General features: G+C 50.0%; 1 protein-coding gene across 1 annotated transcript in view; it reads right to left on the bottom strand.

The window, feature by feature from the left end:
• The window catches only part of USP6NL (USP6 N-terminal like), a 116,176-nt gene that overhangs the window by 35,687 nt on the left and 59,128 nt on the right, over nt 1-21,361 (bottom strand). Inside the window, 2 exon segments of the mRNA XM_077340799.1 lie at nt 16,758-16,840; nt 18,465-18,538. Of these exon segments, the coding sequence (XP_077196914.1) occupies nt 16,758-16,840; nt 18,465-18,538 (157 nt within the window).

The raw sequence follows: 21,361 nt of genomic DNA, 5'->3' as shown, positions 1-21,361 counted from the left end.
CCCCTGGTCTGATCCAGCAGGGCTCTTCTGGTGTTCTCAGGATGCTGGACTAGATGGACCCCTGGTCTGATCCAGCAGGGCTTTTCTTATGTTCTCGGGATGCTGGACTAGATGGACCACTGGTCTGATCCAGCAGGGCTTTTCTTATGTTCTCGGGATGCTGGACTAGATGGACCACTGGTCTGATCCAGCAGGGCTCTTCTGATGTTCTTAGGATGCTGGACTAGATTGGCCCCTGGTCTGACCCAGCAGGGCTCTTCTGATGTTCTTAGGATGCTGGACTAGATGGACCCCTGGTCTGATCCAGCAGGGCTCTTCTCATGTTCTCAGGATGCTGGACTAGATGGACCCCTGGTCTGATCCAGCAGGGCTCTTCTGGTGTTCTCAGGATGCTGGACTAGATGGACCCCTGGTCTGATCCAGCAGGGCTCTTCTGGTGTTCTCAGGATGCTGGACTAGATGGACCCCTGGTCTGATCCAGCAGGGCTTTTCTTATGTTCTCGGGATGCTGGACTAGATGGACCACTGGTCTGATCCAGCAGGGCTTTTCTTATGTTCTCGGGATGCTGGACTAGATGGACCACTGGTCTGATCCAGCAGGGCTCTTCTGATGTTCTTAGGATGCTGGACTAGATTGGCCCCTGGTCTGACCCAGCAGGGCTCTTCTGATGTTCTTAGGATGCTGGACTAGATGGACCCCTGGTCTGATCCAGCAGGGCTCTTCTCATGTTCTCAGGATGCTGGACTAGATGGACCCCTGGTCTGATCCAGCAGGGCTCTTCTCATGTTCTCAGGATGCTGAACTAGATGAACCACTGGTCTGACCCAGCAGGGCTCTCCTTATGTTCTGAGGATGCTGGACTAGATGGACCACTGGTCTGATCCAGCAGGGCTCTTCTGGTGTTCTCAGGATGCTGGACTAGATGGACCCCTGGTCTGATTCAGCAGGGCTCTTCTGATGTTCTCAGGATGCTGGACTAGATGGACCCCTGGTCTGATCCAGCAGGGCTCTTCTGATGTTCTCAGGATGCTGGACTAGATGAACCACTGGTCTGACCCAGCAGGGCTCTCCTTATGTTCTGAGGATGCTGGACTAGATGGACCCCTGGTCTGATCCAGCAGGGCTCTTCTGGTGTTCTCAGGATGCTGGACTAGATGGACCCCTGGTCTGATCCAGCAGGGCTTTTCTGATGTTCTCGGGATGCTGGACTAGATGGACCCCTGGTCTGATCCAGCAGGGCTCTTCTCATGTTCTCAGGATGCTGGACTAGATGAACCACTGGTCTGACCCAGCAGGGCTCTCCTCATGTTCTGAGGATGCTGGACTAGATGGACCCCTGGTCTGATCCAGCAGGGCTCTTCATTTGCCAGAGACCATTGTAAGACTGAATGTGAGGCATGCTTATTCTGCAATTAAGCTTCACTGAACTCACTCAGTGGTATTTCGGTACCCCACATCCCTACGATCTGGCTGTTTGAACTGCATAAAGGCGGCAATGTTTTTTTTATCCAGAAATCATCATATGCCAAAAGAGGAGAGAGGAAACTAGCCAAACAGAATACACAAAAAAACAAGCCAATATTTACTGACTTTGACTTCAATGTGCCAATGCAGGACCAACAATTCTAGGAATTAACGGCCGTGTCTAGTTCTCCTCTGTGCTCGGCCGAATTGCCTTTTTAATACGCAATGTTACCTGGCCAAACCAGCAGGTGAGGAGACTGTACAAGCACTAAGCAGTTAATAAGTCTGCGTCAGAGATCAAGGATCTTCAAAAGAAAGAGACTAAATATGATGCTTGGGGGGGGGGGGCAACTTGTGTTAAAACAAAAAAAACCCCTACGCTTCATTTACTGCAGCTAAAAACGACTTTCTTTTGTTCACTACTAACTTAAAGAAATTAGAACCTCTTGTGGCGCAGGGTGGTAAGGCAGCAGACATGCTGTCTGAAGCTCTGCCCATGAGGCTGGGAGTTCAATCCCAGCAGCCGGCTCAAGGTTGACTCAGCCTTCCATCCTTCCGAGGTCAGTAAAATGAGGACCCAGCTTGCTGGGGGGTAAACGGTAATGACTGGGGAAGGCACTGGCAAACCACCCCGTATTGAGTCTGCCAAGAAAACGCTAGAGGGCATCCCCCAAGGGTCAGGCATGACTCGGTGCTTGCACAGGGGATACCTTTACCTTAATGAACTTGAAGGTTTGGTTGACTCACCCTTCTATGGGGCCTGGAGAGGGAACGGGTACCCTAACAGATGGCAGGTTACAGGGGATGAGCGATAGGGTTGTGAGTGTCCAGCACAGTGCAGGGGGTTGGACTAGATGACCCAGGAGGTCCCAACTCTATGATACCATGATTCTAACACAGTCAGCTTGATTCACAATGTCTCAATCCCAAACCACAAGCAACCAGGCCACATAATGTGCAATGAGAGAAGCTTTTCCCCCTACTGAAAAAAAATCACCTAAATATTGAGACAGTTAGCACGGCTTGCGTTTGTGATTTCCCGTTCAACTTACAGCTAAATGGTCTCTCCTGCCGCTCAAGTTCTTAGGACACCTGTGAAGAATCTCTCCTTCTAGCGACGCTTTGAAAGTGGAGAGTTGGACAGGGCAGAATTAATTTTCGTCTTCCGCTGCAGACTGCTGTTTTACTAGTGCTTCTAAACAATTGGATAACGCTGCCCGGTTTTAGGGGCACTTAGTTAAATGTGACAGAGGAGGCCTAGACGTTACGCCCACCGCTGGGCTCGGCATGCCCACCGTGAGCTTCCCACAATGCACTTCTATCATCGGGTAGGAGTCCTGGGATGCTGTCTGCCCAGGATGAATTGCATTTCCCTGCTATTAGCATCTGACAGCAGGAGTGGGGAAATTCATTACGAGGGAAGCATTCCCGTCTTGCCCTTCTCTGAATGATACAGCCAGGGGGTAGGGAATATCACTCCACGGGCGCCAGTCCTCGTGGTAGCTGGAGCACGGAGGCCAGCCGTAACGTTTTTTGTCTTTTCTAAAATATTTCTTATGTTATCCGCTGCAGGAAACCCAAGCAGGATTGAACAAGACAAGATGCATGTCGCTGATAGGTAAGGTTGCAGATCTCAGTTCTCCTGGAGAAAATGGCCACTTTGGATGATGGACTCTAGGGCAGGGGTAGTCAACCTGTGGTCCAGATGTCCATGGACTACAATTCCCATGAGCCCCTGCCAGCAAACACTCTAGGACATGCTACTACACTCAAACTGCTCCCCGCATCAAGCCCCGCCCTCCTTAGGCTCCACCTATTCAGTCTATAGGTATTCCCCAAGCTGGAGTTGACACCTTTATGGATAGGCCAAACAATATAACACCAAGAAAGGGGTTCCCCAAGGAATCATAAGCAGCACCAATCCAGGGGGTGGGTTGTCAGGCTATGGGCCCAGGTAGGTGGGGATGATACCCCCACCCCCACACAGACACACGCACAAAAGAAGAAGAATAAGAGATGGTTCTTATATGCCGCTTTTCCCTACCCGACGGAGGCTCAAAGCGGCTTACAATCGCCTTCCCATTCCTCTCCCCACAACAGACACCCTGTGGGGTGGGTGAGGCTGAGAGAGCCCTGATATCACTGCCCGGTCAGAACAGTTTTATCAGTGCTGTGGCGAGCCCAAGGTCACCCAGCTGGTTGCATGTGGGGGAGCGCAGAATCGAACCCGGCATGCCAGATTAGAAGTCTGCACTCCTAACCACTACACCAAACACACACTCTTCTCCAAAATACTGGCCAAAGTAAGTGAGCCAGAGTTTCATGATTCTTCCTTCCAGAGAGAGGCCTTATCAACATGGCTCAGGCAGGGGTAGTCAAACTGCGGCCCTCCAGATGTTCATGGACTACAATTCATGGACTACAATTCCCAGGAGCCCCCTGCCAGCATTCGCTGGCAGGGGGCTCCTGGGAATTGTAGTCCATGGACATCTGGAGGGCCACAGTTTGACTACCCCTGGCTCAGTGGCTATCCTTTTATCCCCTTCCTTCCAGCTGAGCTCATAAATTTGGGCCCCGGATCTCAATCCCAGACGATCTGGCCCCAAACTATTGTCTCTTTCAATCCAGAACTGCTTGCGGGCTTTTCTGAACGCGAAGGGCACGCAGAATCTACAAGGGATGCTGTCTCCTCTTGTCTTCCCGTCGTAACACTTGCAGGTTGCAACTCATATAACTTACAATCAATCTCAAGGGCTTAGCGGTACGTTCCATTCTGTTAAAGGTCGATGGCGGCCGGGAGTCCAGGGAGGGGTGTGCGTAAACAAAGTATTTATGCTGGTAATTAAACAGAGCTAACGTTATCGGCACCATCGATAAGAGCTGGGCGGTGATTTAATGAAATGAATAAATACCCGCTAAAGACCATCACGGCTTAAATGATGGAACCAGAAAGTGTGAACGGGAGCTGGCGCGCGAAGCAATTATATTTTCAGCCGTTATTGACGTTTGGTTCATTTCGGTTTTCGTGCGTCCCATCTCACGGGTGAGAAGCCGTTTAACACATATCTAGGCACGAAATGGGCTGAAAACAGAATCAAAAGCAGAAATCTCGGCTCCTTAAGAGCTCAATAAAATACAGTAGATTGGGGCTTTCCTAAGAATAATATTTGGATGGTGGCAGGGTGGGGTGGGTGGGAGAAGGCTTCGGTGGCAGGTGTTCTGTATATTTTTGCACAGGTCTTGAGGGGCCACCTAGCACCAAATCCGTATTGTGACCTTTTCCCTTAAGCGTACCAAAGAACAAGGCCTGGATCTCTTCCAGATGGCCTCTTACGTGCTGGGAATGCGCACGCAAATATGTCACCTTGCGTGGATGGCGGCCATGTCATAATGGGCATGATCCAGCCAATGTCCTGCCTGCTGAGGGTTACGTACCCACTTCAAGCCTGCTGTTCACAATGGTGCCAGGCCAGTTGCTGGCTTTCAGCCTCACTAGCAGCCCTTTCCTAATAAGCCTCATCCTGGCGTTTGCTTGCTTCCCCACTGACACACTGGACTGGACCCACCAGCGCATTCCTGTAACCCAGCGGTTCTCAACTTTCCTAACGCCACGACACCCTTTGGGTCTCTGAGGCTGCTGCTGAGCCACCACCAAGACGGTGAGGCGGCAGCTTCGGCAATCCAAAGGGGGTCGGCAACATTAGGAAGGAAAGGAAAGGGGAAAAGGAAAGAGGGAGGGAGGAAGAGCGGAAGGAAGGAAGGAAGGAAGGAAGGAAGGAAGGAAGGAAGGAAGGAAGGAAGGAAGGAAGGAAGGAAGGAAGGAAGGAAGGAAGGAATCATAGAGTTGGAAGATACCTCCAGTGTCATCTAGTCCAACCCCCTACACAAAGAAAGAAAGAAAGAAAGAAGAAGAAAGAAAGAAAGAAAGAAAGAAAGAAAGAAAGAAAGAAAGAAAGAAAGAAAGAAAGAAAGAAAGAAAGAAAGAAAGAAAGAAAGAAAGAAAGAAAGAAAGAAAGAAAGAAAGAAAGAAAGAAAGAAAGAAGAGGGAGGGAGGGAGGGAGGGAGGGAGGGAGGGAGGGAGGGAGGGAGGGAGGGAGGGAGGAAGGAAGGAAGGAAGGAAGGAAGGAAGGAAGGAAGGAAGGAAGGAAGGAAGGAAGGAAGGAAGGAAGGAAGGAAAGGCGACAGACTCGAAGGCGAGGTAGGCCACCCAAGCGTGAGGCTCGGGAACAGAGATCTGGAGTTTTTTATGCCCATCAGGAGAGGCAGGAGGGGCGTTGTTAGTTCTGCTTTTTAAAGGAGGCAAAAGTATAATGCATGATGTTATCAACCTGATCAGACCAGAGGGAAAAGTCTTGGGAGGAGAAGCCGAAAATGAGCATTGGCAGTGAGATAAGAATCTATGTCACTGTTCAGCTGGGGGACCGGGGGTGTCTATTCATCTGTGAATGAAGCAAAGTCATGCAGTCTTGCGTTGTAATCTCCCCCTGAAGTTTCTGGGGACCGCAGTGGAATGACCCGGAAGAATTTGCCGGCGGAAAAACTTCCACCCAAGGAAACAGCTGTGGTGCGCATCCAGGGAATGGCCACTGAACTGTGATTTTCACCGAGCCGTCCAGAGTGTGTGCGTATTTGCGTATGGAGCGCCATCAAGACCCAGATGACTTAATGTCCCCCTAGGGCAGGTGGCCAGACTGTGGCTCTCCAGATGTCCATGGACTACAATTCCCATGAGCCTCTGGAAAGCCACAGTTGGGCCCTCCCTGCCCTAGGGTTTTCAAGGCCAGGGACCTTCAGAGGTGGCATGCCATTGCCTGCGTCTGCATAGCTAGAATTCCATGGGGGTTTCATATCCAAATACTAACCAAGGCCACCCCCTGCTTAGCTTCCAGGATCCCACGAGACTGAGCTAGCCTGGGCCACTCAGACCGAAGAGAGCTGTCCACTACAACCCTGAATTGCATGGCCCTTTGACCCTGCCGCCTTCGATTCCCTTGTTTCATGACCTGGCACATAAAGATTCCCCTAGTGAGGACCTATGACGTGGGTCTAAAGAGGTCGGCTTTAGATCTTTGACAGCTGATGCTGGAGCAGCGCAACTGGTTATCCTCTACGGCAGAGGTAGTCAACCTGTGGTCCTCCAGATGTCCATGGACTACAATTCCCATGAGCCCCTGCCAGCGTTTGCTGGCAAGGGCTCATGGGAATCGTAGTCCATGGACATCTGGAGGACCACAGGTTGACTACCCCTGCTCTACGGCACGGCTTGATGTGGCTGTGGGGGACTAAGGCAGCTCCCCCCACCCACCCCCCGGCATTATTACTGCATGTGATTTATCCACCCAGTAGAGTGAGAGGCCTGCCGTAGGGGTCGTCTTCCCCCCCCCTCCCAAATCCCAACGACTCTAATAAAAACCTTTCAGTTGACTGGGAGACAAAGCCCAGATGTGTTATCGCGGCCCATCCTGCCGATAACCCTCTTTAAATTTCAGATATCCCTTCCAACGCAGACGCATTAACTGCTGGGGAGGGCGGACGAACGGAGGGAACTGGAGTACGAATTGGGACTGCACATTCGAGGGCAAACGTTTAGCTGCATGCAGCCAGAGAATGCCAAGCCTCAGATCTCCAAGTTGCAGAGCGGTGCTTTTCAGTCCACCCACCCCACCCCACCCCATCCCGTCTCTTCTCTCCCCCCCCCCACCCCATGTCTCCCAACATCTCCCAACATTGGCTGTCACAGTCTGCCTGCAGCAGCCAAGCTCTGCCGGCGGAGCTCATGAATATACAAACGCCGATATTCCGCCGTGGCGTGATGAATTATGCAGGCCGTTGTGTAACATCGTACACAGCGCGCTCGGCCGTGGGAGAGGACTGGGGGAAGAGGAACCCTTTCCCATAATCCTGCATGCTGGTCAGCGGCCCCTGTCCGGGCTGCTGTTGCAAATGCTGATTTGACGCAGGGGTGGAGGGTACGAACAAGGGGTCCCGTTCGAATTCTACGCGCTTCTTAGGCGGTCTGAGGCAAGGGACGGTCGGTCCTGGACCCCACGTGGTGGCATGAGCTCCCAGAAGACACTGCAAGGAGGAGGCCATCCCTGGGGAGCAAGACGTGGATCTGCAGACACGTCCTAGTAAAACTGCCTTGCAGCCCCTCTGCACTAAGCTGGCAAGAGAGAGCCATTTGCAATTACTTGACTGGTTATTATGGATCGGGCCCCATAGACTGGGTTAATAATGAGCCCAGAATGATATGCGTGTAGGAAGCCGGAGGGGTGTGTGGCAGGGGCTCGCTGGCAGGGGCTCATGGGAATTGTAGTCCATGGACATCTGGAGGGCTGCGGTTTGACTACCCCTGGCTTAAGTCATCTAGTTAAACATTCACGGCTACTGTGCCAGAAGCCATGCGTCACAATTAAGGGGCGGTAGCCCAGGATGTTAACCTACGCCGTCGCTATATGGCAGGGACTGCAAAACGGAAAATCCCATAACAAGCTTATACCTGCATCTAGTTTGGGATAGTCACTGCTGCCTCCTAGGAAAGCAATCCCTATAAGAAGGAGAGAGAGAGAGAGAGAGGAGGACCAGCTGGCTTTATACCCCGCTTTTTACTACTTGAAGGAATCTCAAAGTGCCCCACCATCGCCTGGCCTGCCTCTCCCCACAACAGACACCCTGGGAGGTAGATGGAGCTGAGAGAGCTCTGAGAGAACTGTGACCGGCCCAAGGTCACCCAACAGGCTACATGGGGAGGAGGAGTGAAGAATCGAACCTGGCTCTCCAGCTTAGAGGTCGCCAGTTTTAACCATGACCCCAAGCTGGCTCAATATAGCTCCTGGCTCAATATAGCTCTAAATTTACACCAAGGGAAAACCCAGCACGGCCCAAGGATCTTTAAACACGCACACACTCAGACTTCTGGAGTTCTCCTGGAACTGCAATGACTCTCCAGTGACAGAGGTCAGTTCCCCTGAAGAAAACGGCAGCCTGAGAGAGCAAATCCTGGAGCAGAGGTCCCCAATCTTTGTTGGAGCCTACTGGCACCTTTAGAATTCTGCCACAAAATGGCTGCTGCACAAGGCGGAGCCAGCCACAAAATGGTGGCTGCAGCTTACCTTCAGTCACACAGTAAAGATTCTGAGGGCTACAGCAGACGCCGCATTTTTTTTTCTTTTAAATCTGCACAGCCAAGCAAATTTCCAGTGGGCATTCAGGAGCCTGGCTGGGCAAATAACCCATCCAACCACACCCACTTTCTAAACCCACCTGGTGGGCATCAGGAAAGGTGTCAGTGGGTGCTACTCCTAGGCACCTTGGAGGGGAACCCTGTACCTTAAAGAGTCTAGGTGATATACCTTTCCAGATTCCCTCCTCCCCAGGGACTGCCCTCACAAATCTCCAGGAGTTGGCAACCTTAGTCTCACCGCCTAACAGGGATTGTGGGATCAAGACCGTGACAGAGAGGACCAGAAAGCTACACATGTCCAAATCCATGGTTCAAGTTTTTCCTCTTTTGAGAATGTTTAATGAGAGAGCACAAAACCAGCGGATTGGGCCGCTGCAGCGTCAACATTTGCTCAGGGAAGCAGCAAGATGCTCAAAAATAGGATTTTATGTTTTGTAGAAATGGGGACACCGGTGCTGTCACCTCAGGGTGATGGCGTGGACAGCAGAATCGGAAAGGGCTTCCTTCCTCGAGGGAAATGCCAAATGTCAAGCAACAACCAGGGCGGCCTCGGAAGGATCATTAGCAACGGATTCCAGGGTTGGACTTTTTTTTCTTGTTCAGCAGCATTCGGAAACGTGACCCACAGGAGGGAAGAAAACAACACATGTACATTTGCCAGTATATAAACCTAGTATAAAGGCCCCTGTTGTTGTCAGGAGCCAGCTTGGTGCAGTGGTTAGGAGTGTGGACTTCTAATCTGGCGAGCCGGGTTTGATTCCCCGCTCCTCGTCCACATGCAGCCAAGCTGGGTGACCTTGGGCTCTTCACAGCACTGATAAAACTGTTCTGACCGAGCAGTAATATCGGGGCTGATCCTGCGTTGAGCAGGGGGTTGGACTAGATGGCCTGTGTGGCCCCTTCCAACTCTATGATTCTGTGATTCTCTCTCAGCCTCACCGACCTCACAGGGTGTCTGTTGTGGGGAGAGGAAAGGGAAGGAGATTGTAAGCCGCTTTGAGACTCCTTCGGGTAGAGAAAAGCGGCATAGAAGAACCAACTCTTCTTCTTCTTCTTCAGTAATCTCAGGGCTCTCTCAGCCTCACCCACCTCACAGGGTGTCTGTTGTGGGGAGAGGAAAGGGAAGGTGAATTCGGGTCAACATGACAATCTATATGGACATATCACCCAAAAATTGTTTCACGTTTTTTTAAAAAGTAGAATCTGAACTGCAACCGCTTTGGTTGTACAGCTGACCACGTGCGGCTATGCTGGATCTCAACACAGCTGGTCATACTAGAGATGAGGCAGTGGTTAGGCCAGGATCTGCCCAACCCAGGTTCCAATCCCCACTCCGCCATGGAAGTTCAACCAGTTGACCTTGGGCCCCTCACGCGGTCTCAGCCTAACCTCCCTCGCAGGGTTGTTGTAAGGATAAAATGGAGAAGGGTCAAATGGGGAGAACGGGGGGGACGGGCAGATAAATAAGTATGAAAACCTTTGTTAGTAAATTATACCCGTCTTTGTGATTTTCCAAGAGCCGTACTTTCATGGCAGAAGCAATTTGGAATCAGAATCACAATGGAGAGCAGTCGGACTGATATGGTCTTGTTTCCAATATAAATCAGATACTCAAAAGGCACGGGGAGGGGAGGGGAGGGGGAGAGAGCGGGAGATGGAGCGATACCTCCTCTCGAATGCTCCTCTCGAAAAGTTCGATGGAAAATGAAAAATCAAGGCCTTCATCTGGAGCCGTTTAACGGAGCCGCTTCAGATATGATTGAAATCTATTTCTCTGGCTCGTTATTTTCGTTTTCCCACCTGCTGCTCAACCATATTACGTCTAAAGAACTGGGCGGGAGAGATAAAGAGGGAACATGTCAGCATCGTAGCGAGACGCTGAATCCAGATCCCGAAGGCCCGGGACGGAGCAGTAACCCCCGAGCGTTAGGAGGCTGTTCTGCAGAGCGGTGGTTCTCAACCTTGGGGCCGGGACCCCTTTGGGGGTCGAATGACCCTTTCACGGGGGTCACGACAGAGCAAGCAGTTTGGCCGGGGGGGGGGGGGCGCCATCCACACAACAGCCTTGCGGGGTAGATCGAGAGAGAGCATTTGTCTGTCTGGAGAAGCGGAAAAGAGCGAAATCGGCATGGTGGGACGAGAGGCAGAACTGAACTTGAGAAATCCCGGGGGGAAAAAAACAATTTATAGACAATCGGGAACAATGGATCAGTTTTGGTCAGTTTTGGTTTAATTTCTGTGAAAGAAAGCGGCATATAAGGAACGCTGGCAGGGGCTCATGGGAATCGTAGTCCATGGACATCTGGAGGACCACAGGCTGACTGCCCCTGGATTAAAGGGTCGTGGCGTTAGGAAGGTTGAGAACCGCTACTCCGCAGAGAGGTTCTAGCAGGCTGTGCCACAACCCAGCAGATAAAATTATACTCCGGGTCAAGAGCTGGACACAAAGCCGGCCCTGCCCAGCCAGTCAGAGAGGCCGGTGTCCTACCCATTGATATCGAGAAGCAAACAATCTTTATCTGACAGATTCCCTAACTTGACTCTTGCGGCAGCGAGATTTCCCCGCTGGTTTAGTGTCGAGCCCAGATGACGCTACTTAGCAGAAGGGGCTGAGGTTCTTGGTCAACGAGGTTTAATCGGATTTAAAGGGAAAGGAGGAATATCTGAGGACAAGACTAGGAGGAATCGAGTTCTCGTCCTTAAAGCTTTGCTGCTGATTGAAGGCAGATTTATTCAAATAGCTAAGAGAAGAGCAGGGTTTCATATCTGGTTTTTTTTTTCTGCCTTGAGAAATCACAAGATAAGAGTACACCACGAAAAGAAAGGGACGGTTCAAAATTATTGTAACAGAAAACAGAACCTATCCCGGGCTATATTAAACAATTTCACAATAAATACAAATAAACGTTTCTTAGAGAAACGTTTCTTTGAGAAATCACAAAGCAGCTTGCAATTGCCTTCCCTTTCCTCTCCCCACAAGAGGCACTATACGAGGCAGATGGGGCTGAGAGAGCTCTGAGAGAACTGCGACTGCCCCGTGGTCACCCTAGCAGGCTTCACGTGTCTCAAGTAGCTTAAGAAAGCTCAAAGAGGCTTACAATCGCCTTCCCTTTCTCTCCCCTCAACAGGCACCTTGTGAAGCAGATGGGGCTGAGAGAGCTCTGAGAGAACTGTGACTGGCACATAGTCACCCAGCAAGGATCCTGTGGAGGAGGAATGTGGAATTAAACCATGTTCTCCAGAAACGAGTTTGCCGTTCTTAACCATGACGCCTTACTGGTGGAGGGGTGTGGACCCCTCCAAAAACAGTTCTCAGATAGATAAACGTCCCTGTATCCTCCTTTCTGAATCCCATCTCATTCCTTTCCCTGCTATTTCTCAAGGTCATCGGTAATAACTCTGCCAAGTTACAACATTACTTCTGCTTTATTTGTTTAAATCCTGTCCTTCTTCCAGGGTGCTTAGGGTAGAATATGTGGATCCGCCCGCCTCTGCTTTATTCTCACAACGCCCTTGTGAGGTAGACCGGGTTCAGACACGAGTGACTGGCCAAAGTCGGCTCCATGGCCAAACAGGAATCAGATTTCAGGACCTCTTGTTCTTCATCTTTCCAGGCAGCCATTTCTTTAAAATGAAATTTTCTACACCAGCTTGGCGTAGTGGTTAAGAGCGGTGGCTTCTGATCTGGTGAGCTGAGTTTGATCCCTAGATCCTCCAGCTGGGTGACCTTGGGCTAGTCACAGCCCTGATAATGCTGTTTTGATGGAACAGTCCTGTCAGAGATCTCTCAGCCCCACCTCCCTCACAGGGTGTCTGTTGTGGGGAGAGGAAAGGGAAAGCAACTGCAAGCCACTTTGAGACTCCTTTGGATGGAGCAAAGCAGCATATAAGAACCAACTCTTCTTCTTCTTCAGTAATATCAGGGATCTCTCAGCCTCTCCTTCCTCACAGGGTGTCTGTTGTGGGGAGAGGAAAGGGAAGGCGAATGGAAGCCGCTTTGAGACTCCTTCGGGTAGAGAAAAGCGGCATAGAAGAACCAGCTCTTCTTCTTCTTCAGTCATCTCAGGGCTCTCTCAGCCTCACCCACCTCACAGGGTGTCTCTTGCGGGGAGAGAAAGAGAAGGCGACTGTAAGCTCCTTTGAGACTCCTTTGGGTAGTGAAAAGTGGAGTATAAAGACCAACCGTCCAAAAACATTCCTGTCCATCGCAGACCGCTTTGTTATGCCCCAGGATATAAGCCGGGAGCAGACTATAACCAGAGCAGGCCCATTTGAAAGCAATCATTACGAAGGAAGCAGGAAACTTTTCACATTTAACTGCTACTGAACGTCGGGAGCGCAAACTAATTGGAGCAAGGGGAAAGTGCTGACGTGAAGATCGTTAAAGAGCACATTCCATAGGGTTCCTTGACTTACGGGTGCTTAATTTTGCAGCTGACACAGTATTAGCATAATGGATTCGTGTACTTGTGTAGCGTGAATGTTCGGCACAGTTCCTGGCCTGTCTCTAGCAATGTGTTGGGGAGACGTCCTCCGGATCCCGCGAGACAGCTAAATTCAGCACGGTTCTAAAATTGATTTTTAATAATTTATAATATTCCAGGGGTTGGTTAGTAAGGCCAAGCACTAATAGCCAGAACATGTTGGACACTGAAATAAAATGCAAATGAAAACATTAACGCCGAGAACTACAATTGTCTTTTGAAAAGGAATTCCACACTTAGATCTGTTATAAGTTCAACAGCCAAAGATTCCAAAATTGTGTAAGTGGGACACACTGATGAAGAATTTATTCCAAACTCCTGTGCACAGAGGAGGGTGCCGCTATGTCTCTGAATGATTCCCTGCTCTAGCATCCTTTCCTTCCTTCTGCTCTCTTTTGGTGGCAAGTGATTATACTGTATGTCAGTAATGCTCGTAATCAAATCAACCAATAGCTCCTGGGGCAATGATGCAGCATATCTACCAACCCTTGGAAGGAGGGCACCCGTTGCCTCTCTGCATGAGCCAAAATTTACAACTTGGTTTCTTCCTACCTGCCGAACCCTGGGGCTTGTGCAAGTATAACTTGTGAACCGGCCTGAGCCTGTAATACTGAGACGGGTGGCATAAAAATGTACTTATAAAATAGATGAAAGCAGATGTAGCAGTTTCTCTGACAAAAAGCTGTCCTTGACACATTTCAGAGGAGGGAGGAGGGCCCCAGCTTTAAATGTGGGCGGACAATGCGTTTGAGGTGGCCAAATTCAAGGGGTAAGGAGGAGGCAGATGAAACGATTAACTAGAAATCTGCAGTCTCAGATTCATTTCCATAGAGACGGCAATTGAGGGTAAGCAAGATTCGGAAACTAGAGAAACATGAGCGAGTCTATGGGAAGTACCACGGCTCCAGCTGCAAGGCTGCCTTGACAACAACAACCAGCCTTTAATAGCACATAAAAGTACAATATAAGGAGGGAAAGTCCAAAAGGATCCACGGCCATACAGAGAAAACAAAGGCAGAGATCATGGTTTAGAGCAGGGGTAGTCAACCTGTGGTCCTCCAGATGTCCATGGACTACAATTCCCATGAGCCCCTGCCAGCATTTGCTGGCAGGGGCTCATGGGAATTGTAGCCCATGGACATCTGGAGGACCACAGGTTGACTACCCCTGGTTTAGAGTACGACAAAATCCATTCACAATCTCTCATGGCAAGATATAAAAACTGGTTCAGTTATATCAGGGTTCCGGGACGGCAAAAGAAACTGAATCTTGCGTTCATCCGAATGCAGTTCTCTTTTACACAGCAGTGAGTTAAGAAATGAGCTCGGATCGAGGAATAAAATGGACAATGGAAGAAAACGCTTTTACTAGAAGAGGCCGCGTTTCTTGGACGTCTCCGTCCTTTTCGGCAAAGCCTGGACGTGTACTCAGCACGTGTGCGCTGGTAGCATCGAGCGGGCTTCCCTCTTAATGAAACTGTAATGCAAATTCTAGACTCAGGCGTTTGTCCCTGGGGGAATGGCTTAACAAAGGGGCTTGTCACCGCCAAGTCCTTAATTAAAGCTCAGGAAAACAATGCAGCAATTCAGGCGGCTGCTGCAGCTGTACAAGAGACACCACTGGGGAAAGGCCACAGCTTACGGGGAGAGAGCATGTGCTCCGTGGGCACAGGGTCCCGGGTTCAATCCTCAGCCAAGTCCACTTACAAGGATCGCGTGGGAGGCATTGATGATGGGAGGGAAGAGGGGCAGAGCATCTGCCCAGCGCATGGAAGACCTGGTGGCGAGGCCCAGATATCGTTATGATCTTTCAGGTATGCTGGCCTCAACTGTATGCCTGCCGGAAGAGCCCCATTTTGCAGAACCGGCGCAACTGTGCTAGCTCTATCAGGATCCTGATGTTCTCCGGGAGCTCATTCCACCAGGCGGAGGCCAGGGCCAAGAAGGGTAAAGGGAGATGAGTTGTGAGTGTCCTGCACAGTGCAGGGGGTTGGACTAGATGACCCAGGAGGCCCCTTCCAACTCTATTATTCTATGATCGCTATCTGAATCCACCTAAATAATTGAATCTTCATCTAAGGGAATATATTTACATCCTGCCTCCTTTGCCTTTATTCTCCTCTTGGTAGGATGTGGAGGCAGGCAAAACAGTTTCTGTATGTTATAATGGTATTTTTGTCCATTTATATTGCATATATGCAGATTCAGATGTTGTAAGGTTAAGATTTTAAATCTAAATTTGTAAACTTATATTGCATATATGCAGATTAAGATGTTGTAACTTGCCTTGAGACTTTGGGGAAGGGTGGGCTAGAAAGTTAAATGATGAGGAACAGGCTTATAAAATTATGTCCAGGGTGGAGAGAGCTTTTTCTCCTTCAAGCCAAATTCTAAAACTCGAGGGCATCCAATAAAACCGATGAGCAGGAGGCTCGGGAAAGACAACAGGGAATACTTCTTTACACAGAGAGCAACGAAAATTTGGAATTCACTGCCGGAGGATGTAGCGATGGCCGCAGGATTAAACAGCTTTAAAAGGGGATTAGATAGATTCAGTGTGAGACAGGATGCTGGACTAGATGGACCCCTGGTGTGACCCAGCAGGGCTTTTCTTATGTTCTATGGGTGCTGGACTAGATGGACCTCTGGTCTGACCCTGCAGGGCTCTTCTGATGTTCTTAGAATGCTGGACTAGATGAACCAATAGTCTGACCCAGCAGGGCTCTTCTGATGTTCTTAGGATGCTGGACTAGATGGACTCCTGGTCTGACCCAGCAGGGCTCTTCTGATGTTCTTAGAATGCTGGACTAGATGAACCAATAGTCTGACCCAGCAGGGCTCTTCTGATGTTCTTAGGATGCTGGACTAGATGGACCCCTGGTCTGACCCAGCAGGGCTCTTCTGATGTTCTCAGGAGGCTGGACTGGATGGACCCCTGGTCTGACCCAGCAGGGCTCTTCTGATGATCTGAGGATGCTGGACTAGATGGACCCCTGGTCTGACCCAGCAGGGCTCTTCTGATGTTCTTAGGATGCTGGACTAGATGGACCTCTGGTCTGATCAAGCAGGGCTCTTCTGATGTTCTTAGGATGCTGGACTAGATGGACCACGTCTGATCCAGCCGGGCTCTTCTTATATTTTTATACTATGTATGCATCCTGCCATTGATTCTGGAAAGCAATCTTCTGCTGTTATGCTCAATTACCAATAAGAACCAAGCAGTTTCTATATGCTTAAACACCCATTTCCCTCCACCCACACGCCGTGGAAAGAAAAACAGGAATGGCATCTTATCCTATAAAATTTCTCTCCTCTGAATGGCTTTCAGTTGTTTATAGTCTCTTATTGTTACCACTGCCTGCAGGAGAAACCAAGGTCTGGTATTTTTCTATCATCAATGTCAGATCAATTTCAAATCACAGAACAAGAAAAGTGGTGAATATAAACAACCGGAATGCGCCGTACGAGGCTGTTTGTGTTTTATTCGACAAACGAAAGCCCATTCGCAAAGCAATTCGGCTAAACGTAAGCCGTGAATGCTCTTGGGCAAACAGGCGTTCGGGAACGAAGGTCAACAGCGCCGGCAAACTTTTCAATCAATGCCCTCCCCGAGCCACGCAACTTACTGGAGGAAACCAAATCTGTCGGTGACTTTGTAGAGAAGGTAGTCGGCGTCTTCCCAAGGTTCAATCTGCGTGCCTTCTCGTCCCTGCGACAAAAACGGGACGGAAGAAAAAGAGACAAATTAATGAACTTGCGCCTTGGGTATGTCAAGGCAGCCTTAAATTTCACAACTGGAAGCTGATCTGTCATTCGCACGGAATGTCTTAAGCACAGTCCAGAGAATTGCAAAGCTGATCCATTTTTTCTGTTTTACAATTTCAGTAAGGTCCGGAGAATCGCCAAGCAACGTGATCTTTTGTGTACTACAGCGGGGGTCGTCAACCTCTGGTCCGCGGCCCAGTACCGGTCCGTGAAGGCCTCGGTAGCGGGCCGCCAGTGGCCACACCTGCCTCTCCCACCCCACCCCCCCCGCTACAGCAAGAAACTCACCAGGCTGTGAGAGAAGCAGCTGACAAATCAGCGGCAGCTCCGCGTATGCACGTTTTCACCACCAGGGGGCACTAACGCGCATGCCCAGTGCCCGGGCCACCGGCTCTTCCCCACCCCTGGAGGCGGTCCCCGACCATCAAAAGGTTGGGGACCGCTGTTCTAAAGTTTAACAAGGGTCGAGAATGGCCAAGCTGAGTCATCTTTTGTGTTCTACAATTTAAATAAGGTCCAGAGAATCGCCAAGCTGAGCCATCTTTTGTGTTCTACAACTTAAGTACAGTCCAGAGTGGGCTTACTCATCAAGGGTTTTGTGAAACTCTGGGGTTTCTTGACAGCCCTGGAAGGGATTCCCGAATAGGTAGGAGTTAATTAATGTTTAATACATTTTTAAATTAATTAAGCATGTATTTATTGATGTTCATTTATTTGTATTTGTTAACCACCACTCTCGGACCCAGCCGGCTCGTGAAGGTTTACATAAACAAATCTAAAACCCCGCATAAAACAGCACACACTTATTTATGGGTTGATATGACCATATATGATCATGTCAAGCCCCCAGCCCCTCCCAAAATGTCCAAGGATGAGCCTGATGGGTGTGGAAGGGGAACAGGCCACAGGCAGGTAGGTGTGTCCACAGCTATGCTTCCTAACTGTATTCTGCACGATCGCACCACTTCTGGGGTTTCTTGAAGCCTCAAGAATGTTTCAGGGGCTTCTCAATTGAAAGAAAAGTTGAGAAAGGCTGATCCCGAGTCACCAAGGTGAGACAACATTTGTACTCTACAATTTAAGTACGTCTAGAGAATCACCAATCTAAGTCATCATTCCTGCTCCGAAACTTAGGTACAGTCCAGAGAGTCACCAAGAATAGGATCCATGGGCTGCCAGCTCCGGTAGAGAAGTATCTGGAGATTTGGGGAGTTGGTCCTAAGGAGGATGGGGTTTGGGAAGAAGAGGAATTTCATTGGGGAATAATGCCACTGAGTCTACCTTCAAAGTAGCCGTTTCCTTCAGCTGAACGGATCTGTGTTGCCTGGAGATCAGCTATAACAGCACATCTTCAGCTGCCACCTGGAGGTTAGCAACCTTATCAATTGGTCAATCAGCCTGTCTCACACTAGGCTCCCTCTCTTATGTTCTTAAGTGGGTCTCCCCTGGGGAGAATTGTCGGTATAAAGGAAGAAAATATATCCTTTCCATGTTGGTTTTGATCCCCTTCAAAACAATCCCTTTGCACAGAATTTGCTGTTTTGCCACTGCCGTTGCACAGAACTTACTCGGTCATACTTGCCGACGATTTCTGCTCTTTCGTGGGCGAGTTTGATAGCAGAATCCCGCTCAGCATCTGTACCTGGGAAAAGATAAGCCAAGTACATATTAGGACTGCTGGAAAGGAAGAAAACAGAAGTTTCCTTTGGAGCAAACAGTGTCTTTGAGCAATTAATGCCGTTTCATGAAGCCAACATCTCAGGGGCAAGAAGAAGAACAGCAGCAAAAGTTATCAACAGTAGCACCTTCGAGACCAACAAAACTTGTGGCAGGGTATGAGACTTTCGTCAGTCACTGATATCTTCTTCATATACAGTAGTGATTCGTGAGAACTCGTGACTGGCCACAAACGTGGCTAGTCTTTAAGGTGCTACTTCATTTGTTGGTTTGTTTAATTTGTACAACCCTGCAAAGCAGGCTCAGGGCGGTTAGCCTCATGGAATTCATATATGCAACGTTTAAACCCTTGCAATTATAAATTATAAAGTGATGCAGAAGGCCAGCAGTAGTTAAAACTCTAAGAGGGGAGTGAGGGCTCTGATGGTGGGGAAGCAGAGAGGAGGGAGGCCCAGTCTGGTGCCTCATTTGCTCGTTTTGGTAACAAACAGAAGCCTGGCGGAAGAGGGCCGTCTTCTGGAAGGGCCTGGATCTCAGCTGGCAACTCGTTCCACCAGGTTGGGGCCACGGAGAGAGGGAGGGAGGGAGGGAGGGAGGGAGGGAGGGAGGGAGGGAGGGAAGGAAGGAAGGAAGGAAGGAAGGAAGGAAGGAAGGAAGGAAGGAAGGAAGGAAGGAAGGAAGGAAGGAAGGAAGGAAGGAAGGAAGGAAGGAGAGCATGCACTCTGTTCTTTGGATCAGGTCCTCTCCTGTTTTCTCATGGGTTCACCTTCCCATTAAGTTATCCTTCAAATTATGGGAAAGGAGGGTCCACTTAAACATTAGTAAGCATTTTCTGACTGTGGGGGCTGTTCATAGATGGAAAATGCTTCCTCAGAGCGTGGTGGAGTCTTTTTCTTCTTTAAAAAGAGATTGGATGACTGATAAGGGTTGTGAGTGTCCTGCACAGTGCAGGGGATTGGACTAGATGACCCTTGATGTCCCTTCCAACTCTACTATTCTATGATTCTATGATTCTACCTGTCAGAGTGTGTGTTTTTAAGTCCCTGAGAAGGTGAGGGTGGTGGACTCTATTGCCCTTGGCGATCTCTTCCAGCTCTCTGTAATTCTGGTTCTGAGTAACTATCCGAAAACCGCAGTCCTTATCGAAACACGATTCCTCCTGGAAATCGCAAAGCTAACCAGAACAGCCACACAGGTGGTGGTGAAGATCTGAAGGCTTCTGCAGTGTTCAAGAAAAAGGACATTCAAATGAATACCGAGAATGCAGCTGGAGGAGGAGGAAAAAAACACAGGCCCTGTGGGGAAACCGCAGCAGGGACGCAAAACTGTAGGAGCGATGGCTTGACTCATCAGGAAACCAGATGCAGCGGGGAGAAAGGAGATGCAGAGGGATTAGGAACCGTTTGTGCCCTAAGGCTGGACTGGGATCTCTAACAGATGCAATGAAGGAGAGAGATGAGAATGTGAGAGGTGAACATTATTACGTACTGGAGGCAAAGCCCGTTGCACCCAGGAATACAAGGGTGCTAGCACACACACCTGCACTGTGACCGTCCAGGGTTCTGGCCCCGCTCCCACCCCCCCGCTCCCCGCTCGATCTTGAGATCCAGGGTGGTGAAGTGGGTTAAAGATTAGCAGACTCTAATCTCAAGAGCTGGGCTTGATTCCTGGCTCCTCCACCTGCAGCCAGCTGGGATGCCAACTTCCAGGTGGGGGCCCTGGAAACCTTCAGGAAGATAAAAGAAAGACAGGATGAAAAAGAAAGAGCCAGAGAAAGGAAGAGGGGGAGGGAAGGGAAGAGGGAAGGATAGCATCAGTTCTCCTGGAGAAAACAGCTGTTTTGGAGGGGCACTGGCCGTCCTACCCCCACCCCCATACAACAGTATCGATACAGGTCACCTCTGTCCCTACATTCCCATCAAACCCCACATCTTCTCCCCCCCCCCCACAAATCTTCCAAAGACTTCGCCTTGCAGGGAAGGCCATGGGGGAGCTGCCTCTTTCATGCCCCTTCCTCCACATCTCCCAAAAGCCAGGCTGCATGGAGAAGGCCACCCCACATTTCTCATAGGACAGGCTGGTTGGGGAAGGCTACTGGATCCCGCCGGCCCCTCTGAGAAGAGGGAGTGTGGGGGAAAGCAAAGAGCACTCTGATGCCAGCTGCAGGGCCATGGGGAGCTGTTGTGAGCCCAAGTCCTGTCAGAGAGGACTCCTCGGAGGAAAAGCCTTGCAAAGAACTCCCAGCTTCCCCTAAGTCTTAGCTGGAAGAGAACTCAGGCAATCAGATAGGGAGTGAGTTGTCTACACACAAGTTGAATGGACTGGCCCTCCCTGGCAGAACTAATTGGCCCTCATTGGCAAAGTGCTCTCTCACAATTGGCAGCACACCGCCAGGGACGGCCAATCAGGTAGGGAGTGAGTTGTCTGTACGTAGCCCTCAACTTTACAATGTTAGTGACTATTGATCACATGGCTTGTGTAGTGTAGACAGCAGATCCGAAGATTGTCTGGCAGCCAGGCAAGGGACATCTGGAGGTGGTTTGCCATTGCCTCTGTGTCACAACCCCTGGGGTTCCTCGGAAGCATTGCTACCCAATTCTTTGGCAACCTCCCATCCAAATATTAGTCAGGGTCAGCCCTGCTTAGCGGCCAAGATCCGATGGAATGGAGCTTGCCTGGGCCATCCAAGTCAGTGCAGTGGGGTTAACAACTGGCCGCCCCAAGACTAATCCTGCCCACCCCTTAAGGGAAGCCACTTACGCCTGGCCCCTACCCCCACCCCCGATTT

The sequence above is a fragment of the Paroedura picta genome, chromosome 5, assembly GCF_049243985.1.
Source record: "Paroedura picta isolate Pp20150507F chromosome 5, Ppicta_v3.0, whole genome shotgun sequence".
NCBI lineage: Eukaryota > Metazoa > Chordata > Lepidosauria > Squamata > Gekkonidae > Paroedura > Paroedura picta.
This window is presented reverse-complemented; position numbering and strand designations above follow the sequence as displayed.